The 13,867-nt window shown below is 36.6% G+C and overlaps 1 protein-coding gene across 1 annotated transcript in view; it reads right to left on the bottom strand.

The window, feature by feature from the left end:
- The window catches only part of PRKX (protein kinase X-linked), a 25,011-nt gene extending 12,251 nt beyond the window's left edge, over window positions 1-12,760 (bottom strand). The window contains exons 1-4 of the mRNA XM_026035347.1: window positions 12,599-12,760; window positions 8,497-8,760; window positions 4,366-4,485; window positions 1,604-1,699 (exon numbers count right to left, since the gene is read on the bottom strand). Of these exons, the coding sequence (XP_025891132.1) occupies window positions 1,604-1,699; window positions 4,366-4,485; window positions 8,497-8,760; window positions 12,599-12,726 (608 nt within the window). The 5' untranslated portion in view covers window positions 12,727-12,760. The remainder of the gene's footprint in view (window positions 1-1,603; window positions 1,700-4,365; window positions 4,486-8,496; window positions 8,761-12,598) is intronic.
- Between the last annotated feature and the right edge of the window lie 1,107 nt (window positions 12,761-13,867).

Genomic DNA, 13,867 nt, shown 5'->3' with positions numbered 1-13,867 from the left:
CAAAAACAGGTAGAACATCAATTAATACTTTGTTTTACCAGAAGTGATGCAGTGCAAAACTGTGTCAACAGCCTCCTATTTCACAGCTACTAGGCTGTTAATTTATTATCATCTTCATGCTAAATGTGATTCTTTAGAAGATACTTGACCTAATGGTCAAATGCATTGAGGACTCGGTATGTACAGAATAAAAGATTGCAGAAAACATCTAATTAAACAGTAAGAAAGTTAGCAAAAGGGATACAGTAGATAGCAATGTAAGAAAAGGCTGGCTTAGGCCAGGAGAAACAAGTTGTAGGAGATCTTACAACACATGACAATGGATGCCACACAATAGAAGGGAAAACTAAAGTGGTAAAATTCAAAAAAAAACAAAACAGGGAGGTGGTGGCAAGAAAGAAGAATTTTTAAAGCCAATAGCTTCTGTAGCAGATCTGGGCAGAAAAGCTTTCTCAGGGTGCAATAGTAAATGTGCGGAAAACAGCCTGGCTGTTTAAAAGCAGAGAGAGTTCAGCTAAATACTGGGTTACATCACAACTTTAGACAGAGCCCAGATGTGACAAATAGGAATCAATATATTCTCCAACCCTGCTGAGACACAAGTGCTACAAAAAATGGGGATAAAAGGAAAAGGGGAAGGGGAGAAGCAGGTTGACTTATTAGGACAAGACCATCTTACTAAATGCTTTAAGTTAATGGTGCAGAGATGTCAAAGACAATCCACTTCTGCCTTTTTTTTTTTAAAGGAAGGGGAAAAGTTGAAATAAGAGATGCTAACAGTTCTCTGTAGGAAGAAGCTGAAGCTGTGCAAGTGGATGAGATCATCCCAAAACAAGTTGTAAAAGGTAAAGAACCCAATCCAAATCCCATGGGATTCTTTAAAGCAGGTGTGCAAAGGGCATGAACTGCCGAACACACACTGAAATAACATCTGCATGATGAATGAAGAAAATGTAGTAAAGAACTGTAGTAACAACTATGTTGATTAATATTGCCTATATTTCATTGAGGGCTGCATCTAGGCAGAACATCAAGATGTACATCTATACGTTGACTACCACAATGAGAAAACTTTATAGTCTCAGGCATCCTCTACATAGCCCACATCAATAAGTGTTGGTTTTGAATGATGAGTATGAACATCATACTCACATAGGTACACATATTAAGGGTATCCTACATTTACACGTTCTCACCATTTTAGACAGGTGATTAGTGACAACAACCTACTTTGAGCTGCTCATCTTTCTGTCACACTCTCTTCCTGCTCTCCTGATGTTAATTCATGTTGAATTAACTCCTCGTAGTGCTCCTCTCTTCCTTCACCCACAACACCCTGGCATCAATGAGCTTTGTAAACTGAAAAGCATTTAATCTTTAAAACTATGCAAAAAAAATAAGAGATTTGGGTATTATAACCATATCTTTGCCTGGAAATACAATAAAAAATTCTTTGAGCATTGAGACTAAATGTAAATTAAAATATATTTTACACAATGTTCTAGAAAATCAGCATTTGGTATCTCTTTATAGAAATTATTTTAAAATAGTGCTCACGAGGTATGCAGAATAAAAAAGATGTTTTGGGGAGCCAATAACTTACTTTACATACAAATCCAAATGCCTTGGGAAATCTATTTTGCCAGCAAGTATCTTCTGATATATACCAAATGGATTGTCATCAAAAAATGGAGGAAACCTATTTTAATACAGCAAATTTTTAGAGGTTAGAAAAGGAATCTGCAAAAAAAAAAAAGATTTTATAAGCAGTGTTAGACTATACTAAGTGCCCACGAAAATCAGGAGTTATGTAATTCTTTTTGGTAGGGCAACATGGTTAATCACATACTACTTGAAGAATAACATTAGCTACCAAGCCATACTTAGGTTGCTATTGCAAAATAGAAAACATTTTCATATACAGAACATTCAGAATGCAATTAAAATTGAATACAGGAAAATTATTTATTTTATTAAAACAGCAAAAAAAAATAATGTGAAACAAACCATCAGTATTACAAAATCAGAAATTTTCACTCTTTAGTGATAAAGCCCAAAGTACTTTCCAAAACAACACGACCATTTAATTTTTCCATCAGAAGCATCAAAGAACCCTCATACAAATACAGCATCAAGTTCAAGCATTTATTATACTTTAACAAAACCTACACCTCTGCTATAGAGGTTTGAAGATAACAGAATTTTCAGTCTCTCAAATGGCAGCAGTTCTTTCATGTTAAGATACAAGACTCATGTTTCATCATTTTTAAGAGATCACCGAATTATAAATACAATTAAAAGACAGAACAGTCTTTGAACTCTACTGACTGCTTTTTAAAAAAAAAATTAAGAACAATTTCATGAAGGACTATTTTAATTAATATTAAAATGGTTTTGTCCTAAGATTTCTTTTTATTAAATTTTTCCTATTCATTCCTCTTCCCATATTTTCTTATCCTGAACATAAGTGGAGCCTTGTCTTAAATTTAGTATGTGCAAAATTAGAATTTTATGGACCTCCACAGATAGTAATAGGTTACAGAAATAAATAAGACAGAACAGGAAAGTGTGGCTTTACTTTGTTTGTTTGTTTGTATTCAGAGAGACCATTTCCTTAAACACAGCTTCCTATTCTTTTTGATTGCTTTGGGGGTTCAAAGATAATTACTTAAGGAAATAACTACCAAATGTCATAACTCATTTCTTCACAGACAAAGACTTAGTCATGATGAAGTTAGGTAGACATTCAAAGCTAGGTACACATTCAAGTATTTTTCCTACTTCTTAAATCTTTTGCTTTTGCCTTAAAAACTTTTGATAGTAAATAACAAGAACATGTTTTGCTKGTGAGGACAAGTATTATAAACAAGTGCTACCACCAGAAGAGGTGAAGTTGGTAAAACAATAGAAATGTATTCCCTGTGTGGTAACCTGCCTGCTTAAAGAAAAAGACACAGAAATAAAATCCCCTCCAAAACAAAAGAAAGCCCAAGAATGCTAAAAACTGCCCAGCTTTGAACAGAAACTTCCCTCTCCTCAAACTGAAAAAAATAAAGCATTTAACTATTATGAAGAGCATATATACACAGATACTTTTATCGTAYAGAGATATAACAGATATATCCATTATAGGATAGTAAGGACCATTACGAATCCCTTGCTGACAGCTGCTCTGTCAATCATAAGGCTCTGTCAAGCCAAATATCTCACTTGCCTTTTAAGAAATGTCTAATTTCTCTCTACTGGTGAAGAGTGTCTATAGCCCAAGTGTAAATTMAGCTGAGGGAGATTCCAGATCAACACTTGAATCTTCTTGCCTCRGGACAGAGAAGATCCTACTTAGGTTGCTGCTGTTCCCTTTTTACTAGATTTCCTCCTATGGAGGATACAAACCAATCCTACTTCAGGGCACTGCAGTCTTTGTSTCTTACTGATTCCCAAGCACAGATCTTCCTTGTTTTCCAAAATTAACATGCTGACATTACTGCTCTATCAACCTCTGTGAGGCAGGAAAGGAAAGGATAAGCCACTTCCTCTTACACTGAGACCCAAGAGAAAGCTGATACACGGTGGTCCCACAGAGTCCTGTATCAGAAGGTTAATTTGCTCAGGTGCAGGCAGACAGCAGCTAATGCCAGAACTAGCACCGGATGCTTCTGTCTGCACTTCTCCTGGTGCCTCGGTAAAGTTTAGAGTCTATAAAGCTCCTGGGCTCCCTTCAGCCCTCCAAGGGGGATTCCCTTGACTAACCTGGCCATTCACTCTTAACAGTGTAGTGAAGGAAAGAGGAAGCCCGGTCTCTGGACAGCTCAGGGAAGACTTATTAGATCCGTCAGCCAACTCTGCCTTGATCAGTACAAAACTACTAGTTTTATTTATTTATTTTGTGTGGGTGTGCGYGCGCTCAGAAATTGCCTTAAGATTCAAAGCAAATGCATATACAAGCCTCTTGGAAATGAAGAAACCAGCAATACTGCCCTGGGATAAACTTGACTTACTGCTGACTGTGCTGCTTCTCACCCGTGTACAGTGTGCATGCAAACGCACACTCTGTGGAAGGGGCCTCTACAGTGACCATCCCTGAGCAGCTTGCTCTAACACCAGAGGAGTCACAGAGGTTATCCTGAGCTGAGAGTATTAGACACAGACAGGAACACGTCTCCACCACGGTGTTTTTGTTCTGGTTTTACTGCAGATCTAGAATGAGAGGCCTTAAAGACATAGAGCCACATGCACATGCAAAGCAAGAAAGCACAGAGCACACCCATGGCCTGGTACTGAAGAGCAGCAAGGTCTAACCATTGTAAAACCCCAAGGCTGATACAGCATTATTGTGACATGGTGGTCAATGCTTCTACTACTTACCCTGACAACATCTCAAATATCAGAATTCCCAGAGCCCACCAATCCACAGCTCTTCCGTGGCCTTTGCTTTGTATGACCTCTGGCGCAAGGTATTCAGGGGTACCACAGAGTGTCCATGTCCTGGGAGAAAGGAAGAAACAAAACCAGATTGGAGTGAAAATGAAAACACGAAATAAGGAAGGGGGAGGAAGGAAAAAAAAAAAAAGAAGTGAGGAAGATGCATCTATTTTTATAAATTTATTACATCTATAAATAAGCAACTAAACCTATATGAAATATGAAACAACTCCTGTGATGATCAGGACACTGATTTCAAGTCAGAAGACAGAAGTTTGAAAAAGTACTCAAAGATTCAAGAGAGAAAAAAAAAAACACAAAGCAGAACAAAAAAAAGAAAAACTGGATTTTAATAAAGGTTTTGATAGAAAAAAATATGATAGAAAAAAAATAAGATAATCATGAAATTAATTACCTCCATGTAGTTTAAAAGACTGATTCCTAACATATTGCAAAAGAAACAGTGATTGTCAGAGTTGAGAGTGTGATACAAATCTTCTCCAAAGCACAAATCACACTGATAACTTAGTTCTGAACTAATGAATTAATATGAATTGTAACCCCCTTCAGTACCTTCTATCACCGTTCTGTTAGTTTCCCCTACCACTTTTCAGATAAACTGAATGAATTGTTGTCTTCTTCCCAAGTATACAATACGGACATGGGTATTCAAGACCCATATTATGGCATCTCAGTCTATCAAAGTATTTTTAACACATTAAATAATTTCACAATGTCAGGAAAATATTTTGCTTGGAACAAAGCATTTGATGAAAAAGATGAAGTCTCAGCCTTGATTTATGAAACACTTAAGATCACAAAAGACAGGCTCTTTAGTCAGATCTATGACGTACATGACCAAATTTCTTTAGGCCTGAGTTTAATGTGGCAGCAGGTAAATCGTTTCAGCTAACCTGTTTGAACTGATACAGACACACTGTGCATCCAGCTGCTCCTCGGTTTTTGAAATTATGTTCATTAGTGTAAAGAACAGATATTCAGTTTCCACAATGGGAGGCATAATTTTATTGCTAGAAAATATGAACTTGGGTCTCCCACTGAAGCATGCACAAGGGAACTCCAACGTAAAGMCCTGCTTTAAACACTGCTGCCATCTAGCAGTTGCCTAGAAAACTAAAAAAGGACCAAAGTTTAAAATTTAGGAGGTTGCATTCCAGTTCTCTGTATGAATTTTTATGTACACAGATTTAGTCATCCCTGCAAATGAAATATCTTCCTGTTTTATTGTAATATCTGGAAAGCAGGGCCAGGCAAGTAAAGCAGGCAGGACAGGCACCTTTGTGCCAGCTGACAGGCCAGGCGCTTCCAGGACAGTGCCCCACAAGAGTCCTCCTTCTCTCCCAAAGCTCCACTGCATGAAAGCTAGAACCCAGGAGAGCAAAGGCAGAGCCTGGGATGCTTTCATCGCTCACCAAACCCAATGAGTCAAAAATCTGTATAGTATTTGACTGAAACTTTCAGGACTCAAAAGATTATTTGCTGCTGCCAAGATAATGAAAATTACTTGGCAATTACTTTATAAGTTAATGACAAGATTTCTTTGTTCAGTCAAAAGGAAAACKACAAAATTAAGGAAAAGACAGCATATTCTCAAGTTCCTAAGTGTAACAGTAAAGAAAACACGTAACATAAAGTYGATAAAAAGATCAATTTCTTTTAATTATTTTAATTCAAACTGAAAGAAGAAAGAAACTGAAAAAGTTAAGTCTTCAGTTGCACAATGTGGAGGTGGAAAGAGAATAAAGCAGCAGCAGGTAAAGCAAGAGAAAAACTGCAACAGAAAAATAGAAGAAAACAGAAGCTTTTCTATTTAAACTAATGAGGAAAATAGGCAGGCAAGAAAACCTCCTCTCCTTTTTCTTTCTCTAGAACAAAAATATTYAGATCCAGTATGTCCTGAGATGTAGCATTTTATTTCCAGCAGGAAGGTAGGGGGCAGCTTCACACAGTGGGATCAGCAGCTTCAAGGAGGCAGCTGCTCCCTACAGAACAGCTGGACTGCAGAGGACAAGGAAGGCATTTTGCCTCRGCCCTTTCACACATGGCCAGGGCAAGGGAGGAGAAGTGCACAGAAAATCTCAAGAAACTACAGATTAATTTGTAGAATGGAAAACGTATCAAGAATGTGTAGTTTTATCAAAGACTTCCTGTCAAGCATTTTTTTTTCTCCACATGTCATGTCTTCAGCCTAGGAATACCAACATTTCAGTCTTCACTAGCAAGTTCCTCACTGTTATTTGAAGAATTCATATAATTTGTATTTTATTTTCACAATTCTAGTAGTCTGAACATACTCACACACAAAGAAATAGAAAAGTACATGTACCTAAATATCATGTGCATGTATATAGATGTGCCAGACACAAAACAAATGGGAACACCTGTATCTTAGATCAAACATAAATCTTAGATCAAAAAGTCTATTCAACAAACCAGCTTACTGAAGAGTGCTGGTGAATAAAYTGTTGATGACTTATTATCCAGGGGTTTCAAGATAGGTATCCGTTAGCAGGGAAAATCCTATGCAATCACCAAAAAGATCAGAATCATTTAAGTAGCTACCTATGCTTGGACTGATAAAATAAATTCAATCCTTGTTCCTCCTACCTTGTGTTCTTGTGCATTTTATATTAATTCTTGTACACTGGTAGCTGTTTAAAGTGTGTACCACATTCTGTGTTTCAATTCAATAGGAAGTATTCAACTTCTACTGTTCAACTGTCCCCATGGATGAAAAATACACAGAAAATATAGTAGAGAACTTTTTCTATGTCCTAAAATATCTCTGAATTAACTACTTCTTACAGACCTATCTTCCAGACTGAAATAATACACTTTGATTTAAACTGTCCTCTTGTATGCTGAAGGGCTACTCCTGCTGTGCCTTAGGAGCACAGAACTTCAAATTAATAACCACTAAGTGGCAGTATCTACATTTGAAAGAAAGTCATAAGAATTAGTAGGAAAAGAGAATAGTTCTGCCTCTTTCTGTAAAAAGTTATTTTATTTATATATTATATATGTATATATAATTTGAAAAGTTGCCAACAATTACAAACCTACCTACCTTTCCAGTAGGAATTAAATTTGATCAAACATACAGATATTAAGGATCGAGTAGAAGCGGCTCCCTCAAATCTGCTTGCATTTCAGATTGCTCCTAGAAGATTTCCTACACATACTTAATGGTAGTGAAAGAAGCTTCAAAAAGGTGAAATGGACGAGTGAAGATAATGAGCATCTTTCCAATGAGGACTGATGAGTTTCTGATACTGCCTACAAGTACAGCGATTAGGTAACGCCTTCCYTGGGAGGCCGCCCCAGAGCACAATACCAACCAACCTGGTATGTCAGGCTAGGGTATTTTCAATTCTATTAACAGTTCTCACATATTCTTAAACGCACATATTATAATCCTGAAAGAACAGCTCAGATGGAGAGAACAGAGAAATGAACGGTGAAAAACTCCACATAACCTGTAAACCCAAAATTATATAGAAAGCCCAATGTATTATAGAAGTTGCACAGTCTAATTCTTTCTGGTGAATCTGGCATTACAGTTCTTCCTAGATTTTGGAATCTAGTTTAAACAATGTACTCATGAAAGTACACAATTCATTTTTAAAATGTTACTCCTACTTTTCAAAAAATCTCCCTTTCAAAAAAAGAGAATAAAACAAATCAGTCATAAGGAATTGAACCTTTCAACTTGTATGGAAGACTGATGTCATGGATGTCAATATGGATGCACACATCTCATTATTTGCGCATTTTACTTAATTCACTTTTCTAATAAGAGAACTGCTGAAAAATGCATAAAAAATATACACACACAAAAAATTTCTACTGCAACTTCCCTCTGATACTGCTTCTAGCTGTACCTACAAGGTAATGCTGTTTTCAAWACAGCAGGTAAAAGCACCATTTTCCTTGCATTAAAGGATTTCCTGTGTGAATCATGATGAGTATAGGTGAGATGATGAGCTATGAAGTCAAACTACATATCTTCCAATTGTAATTATGTTTCRTAAAGCTTAAAAAAAAAAAACTTACCTATCCACCAGTTTTTTAGCAAATCCAAAATCTGTAAGCTTGATATGTCCTTCTTTGTCTAGTAATATGTTTTCAGGTTTTAAGTCTCTGTAAACTATTTCTTTGGAGTGCAGGTATTCTATTGCACAAATAATTTCTGTAGAGTAAAACAGTCCTGTGCTGTTGTTGAAGCGCCCCATGTTGCGCAGATAACTGAAAAGTTCTCCTCCTGGGACGTATTCCATTAACATATAYAGAAAACGTTCATCGTGGTAGGTCCAAAATCTGCAATAAAAAYATTGTTTTATTAAATAAACAATTCATCCCTCTGACTTATTTCAGCAGCAAGTTCCTCTCAATTGATCTCTCTTGCCCCGAATACGTACATAATTTAGCTATAATTCTCACTGCACGAATTTTAAACCCCCACAAATCCCTATCAGGATTATGTAATAGATGTTCAAGCAGCTGACTTTACCTGAGTAGCTAAAAACTGGGTAYACAGGCTTGAAGAAAACTTACCTGTTAAAAAGACTGCTTTGTATTGTGCAAGACTGTTCTCTGTCAAACACTCAGTAATTTAGGATCCTGCTGCTACCAGGCAATTCTCATGTCACTTACATTTTATTTGCCTAAATACTGTCAAAACGATGTGGGGAAGGGAGCGGGATCTGCATTTATAAAGATTATTTACGACAATATGTTCAAATGGAGGACACTACAGAGTTATCTTACTCCTATCTATGCCTTACTACACGTGCACATCTTCCCTACATACAGCGACCAGTTACTAGTTCAACATAAAACCACACTGCTCTTCTACAATCTCTCTTTTACTGACTTTGTTGAAGAGGAAATGACAGCAAGGCAATATTGATTTCTGCATCTTGGGTTATCTTGTTGGTAAGCGTATCCTCAGACTGTTACCCCTACTTTGAGGAATACTATTGCACTATGTTTATTAAACGAAAACAAGAAACCAAACTGCTAAGGAACACAAAGTAATTCCAAGCAGGCTTCAATGGCTTCACCATGGTAGGCAAGAACCTTCTCTCCCACATTCTCCAAAACTAAAATGCTTTTCTTTCTACCCACATTAACCAAGTCACATACCATAGACATGAATATAGCTCAAAAGCTGAGAGGAAAACCTGTATTTGATAAAGAATAATGTATGTTCCAGATGCTTAAAAATGAGTAACTACTGATGAGTACTATGACAGTAGATAAAGAACGCTGTATCCCTTCCTACTTCTCTGATACATGGACAGAAGCCACTTCAGTTTCTAACCATGACTACCACAAGAATGGAAAGATCAAATATATGCAATTTTTGCTTCATCATCTGGTTCCTAATCAAGCTATGGAGTTCAGGAAAATAAGCAGACCAAACTGAGCTCCCAAACCCAAGCTCAAGTAAGATTTCCTTCCTCCTATAGGCACTGGGGACAGTCACGGAGAGGAGATATCAAATACAGCTCCTCTATGGGTTTCGAATGATAAGGAAAGCACAGCCCAGGCTTCTGTCCCTACAGCAGGGAAACTACTTCTCTATGGTAAAGTCATAAACATAATTAAATACTATTATTTGTATCTTTATTCACTATTTGAAAAACAAATCTTGAGAAGTTTTTTTTAAGTTCTTACTAGTTCTTGTTATCTTGAAAAYGTCTTAAACCTACAATACCATACACACTATTTCTCTCCCAGTTATGATACTTCACACAAAAATGTCAGTAAAGTTTGCCTATGTAACCACTGATCAGATGCTGCTTGAGCATAAAATATTTCATAAAAATAATTTAAAAGAGCAGTAGATAAATAACTCCACTATCCACAGAAAGGCTGASCCAGGACCTCCCTCATGCAGGAAAGACATTTCTCAAGTAAAACAGGAAGAGACAGGAAAAAAASAGTCTTCACAAAATGTAATAAAGATGAACTAGCTAGAAGTAACTTGTTTCTATGCACAGCATCACTTTAAAAATCTCCACTATAAAACGCTGTAAAATTTAGTATTACGCTGCACTGGCGCATAATGTGTTACACGCAGGAGGAAGAGATTGTCCCGCTTAAAGTGGCGACATTAACTGGAAACAGAACACCAGACCACATAAGTAACACTTCAAAGACTTCTATACACACTATAGAAATATTTTCAGCCTTTTTGCCAATTAATTCCAGTTCAAAAGTGTCATGAAAGAAAAAAAGGAGGAGGAGGAAGGGGCCACATCAGCTTTGCTAGTCAAAGAGAGGCCGATGGTTTCATCGGTTGTATGCTCAGCATTAGGCCCACGAATGCTGTGTGTGCTGCCTGTACGCGCTGCACTCCAAGCCCCATGTGCTTGGCTCGAGTTTCTCCATTCCCATTTCTGCTGAACAGACTTATAGCAGCCTTATGTACACAGATATAACCTAGATATAAGCTAAACACCCTGTTCCTCCAGTTCTGCCCAGATTTTAACCAGTCCAACCAGACTGACGTTACGTGTAGCCTTTCTAGGCTGCTCTTCGGCATCCGCCTCCACGGACGGAGCCCCGCGCTCCTCGTGCGGAGCTGGGCCAGGTGCCCGCTGAAACCCGACGGAATCGCAGCCGTGCGAGGGGCAACACTGCAGCAAGCACGGCGGAAACACGCTGCACCACCTCCGGGAAGAATTTTATGCCTTTGCCTCTTCTGTTGCCTCGCTGATACCTCCCGAGCCCCGGGAAGATGCTGCTCTACCCTTAGATATTGAAGAAATTAATTTGATCTGATTTTGTGTAAAACTGATTACAGCAGGCAAGCACAAAACTCTTGGTCAATAGCCCTCTACTGATGAGGGAGAAAAATCAAACAGAAGTTATTAACTGCACAAGTATCAAGACATTTAGCTATTCACTTAATAAAGACAGACTCAGGTACACAAGCCGTGGTGGAGGTCTGAACAGGAAACTATGCTCCCTTCTCTYCTTAATAAAAAAGAAATCATTGGAATCGCTGACCTACCAACACATGAAAGTAGAAGTATCACTCATTTAATTTTTAAATACATAAAAATATTACTCATTTAATCACTCAATGTTTGTCAGTAGATTATATCACTTTAGCTCAAATACAGGAAAAAACCAACATTAAGAAGTGCTGTTCTCACCTAATGCAATACAACATTTTTAGTGAGTTTATGCAGGTAAAGTTAGCAAATCATTTGAAAAAGATCATATATTTAAAACATATTCTAACTTCTTCTAGATACGTACAGTGAATACACCCACATTGACTACCTAAACTTTACAGCATACATGACTAGTAAGTGCTAATGAAATCTCAAGATGAGATACCAGTCATTTTTACTACATGAACAACCTTACATTCCAACAAAGAGCAGACACACTCCCATCTCTCACTTCCTCTCTTTTTTTTTCCCCTAAACCAGCATCCCACTTCAGACTGCTAATGTTGCTGATGTAGGGAGTGAAAGACCACAAAAGCATTGAAAACAAACAAACAATGGATCAAATTAAAACACTTTATTAAAAAAAATCCCTTGGCTCTTCAATAAGACTATGAACATAGAGKTATCTTTCATCTTTCTTTCAATATTAAACACCTCTACCACTCCTCAAGGCTCAAGTATTGTTTGCCTGATATTACAAGTTTGCTATCACCTCACAGAGGATATAGGCAATAAAGATAATCTAGATAGTTATCTAGGCAGTTACCTAGATTCAAGATAATACTCTTCACAGGATGAAGAAAAACCTTTGTTCTTGCTGTTCTAAGACCAAGAAACATGACTAGAGCTCATTTTAATGAGCTAATCCTAGAATTTCCTCATTAATATTTTCTCTTTCTTAAGAAAATTCCTCTTCTGGTGTATGAAGATGGGTGTAGATTATTGTTTCAGCAGAAAAGATTCATAATAAATTAGTGCTTAAATATTTAAATTATATTACTTGAATTCCAACATCTGATTCTTCTAAAATAGACTTCTGACTAAAATATTGTAACTAGACTGTGGAACAAAAACTGGATGCTTGATGCTGGTTAACTAAATAAGGACTTGCAACTAATTTCTGCAGGACTTTGGTCTTACCRCACTTTATGTAAGAGTCAAATGAATTAAAAAAATACAAAACTTACAATCGGATCAAAAACGGGTGATTGACCTCCTTTAAGACCGACTTCTCATTGTGCACGTGTTGCTCTTGCTTCAGCCGAATAACGTCGGGAATGCTCATGACCTTCAGTGCAAAGTAACGTTTGGCCATTTTTTCCTTCACCAGATGAACACGTCCAAATGTACCYGTGCCTGGAAAGATAGGAAGAAGTGTCAACTGACCAAATACATCCTTRTTAAAACAAAATAGAAAGAAAATAGCATTAGAAAGAAAATAGCAAACAAAGAAACAAACAGTTAATTTTAAACCCATGGCACTACAACTCATATACTATTCTAATCAATACCATATTTTTTACCTTGTGTCTACACAATTATTTTCTTCTGAAAATGATTTAGTAAAAATAAGGGTATTGCGATACTGCCATTCCTTATAAGAAGTATCAATATGTATTCAAGGAAGAAAAGTATCCACAATGAGAAAGTTATAAGTGAGTTATTACATAAAGGATGTAAGCAAAACAAAAATATAAAGAATAAGCAAAGCTTTTCTGAAGTGAAAGCCAAAATATAAAATTAATAAACCCAACTGCTCTGAAGTCTAAATAAAGAAAAGGAAACAGTCATTTTCCTAAACATTGTGAATCCACTTTCAATTTAGATCAGAGCAAGCCCATTTAAAAGTAGCACTGAGTTTCTATATACACATATACAAGAATATTCATATAAGGGGAAAAAAAAAGAAGAAAAAAGACAACAACCAAGGATTTAATGTTCAATTGCAATAGACCGAATTCAACAAGAATAGTTTAATTGTTGACATATTTTTTAAGGTATAATCTATAACACCACTTAAAATCCAATACAGCACAAAACTACAGATTATGTTAGAACAGGGACAGGGAGAAGGAAAATATTAATCTACCAAAGGTTATATGCCTGAGAACTGCAGGTATCTGCAGATATTCAAGTTAAAATAATTATTTCCTTACATGTGCCCAGAAAAGTGAAATGATTCAGTAGCATAAAGGGAGAGAGGAGAAAAACGGTATTTAAAAGTTGCTACTGTTCTGGGGAAAAAAAAAAAAAAAAAAGCCTGCTTGTTATGTTGCATTTTTGTAATATTTGAAGGGAATACATTCCATTCCAACTATTAAAAATACCAGACAAAAACAAGAAATATTAAAAATTATATTACATTTAATCATTTATTCTGCATTCCTTTGTTCAGTGTCGCAATCATCACAGCACCATATCTCAAGACAATCACACATAGCTGAACTATTATTTTT

The sequence above is a fragment of the Nothoprocta perdicaria genome, unplaced genomic scaffold, assembly GCF_003342845.1.
Source record: "Nothoprocta perdicaria isolate Ctin4 unplaced genomic scaffold, notPer1 scaffold_159, whole genome shotgun sequence".
Lineage (NCBI taxonomy): Eukaryota > Metazoa > Chordata > Aves > Tinamiformes > Tinamidae > Nothoprocta > Nothoprocta perdicaria.
This window is presented reverse-complemented; position numbering and strand designations above follow the sequence as displayed.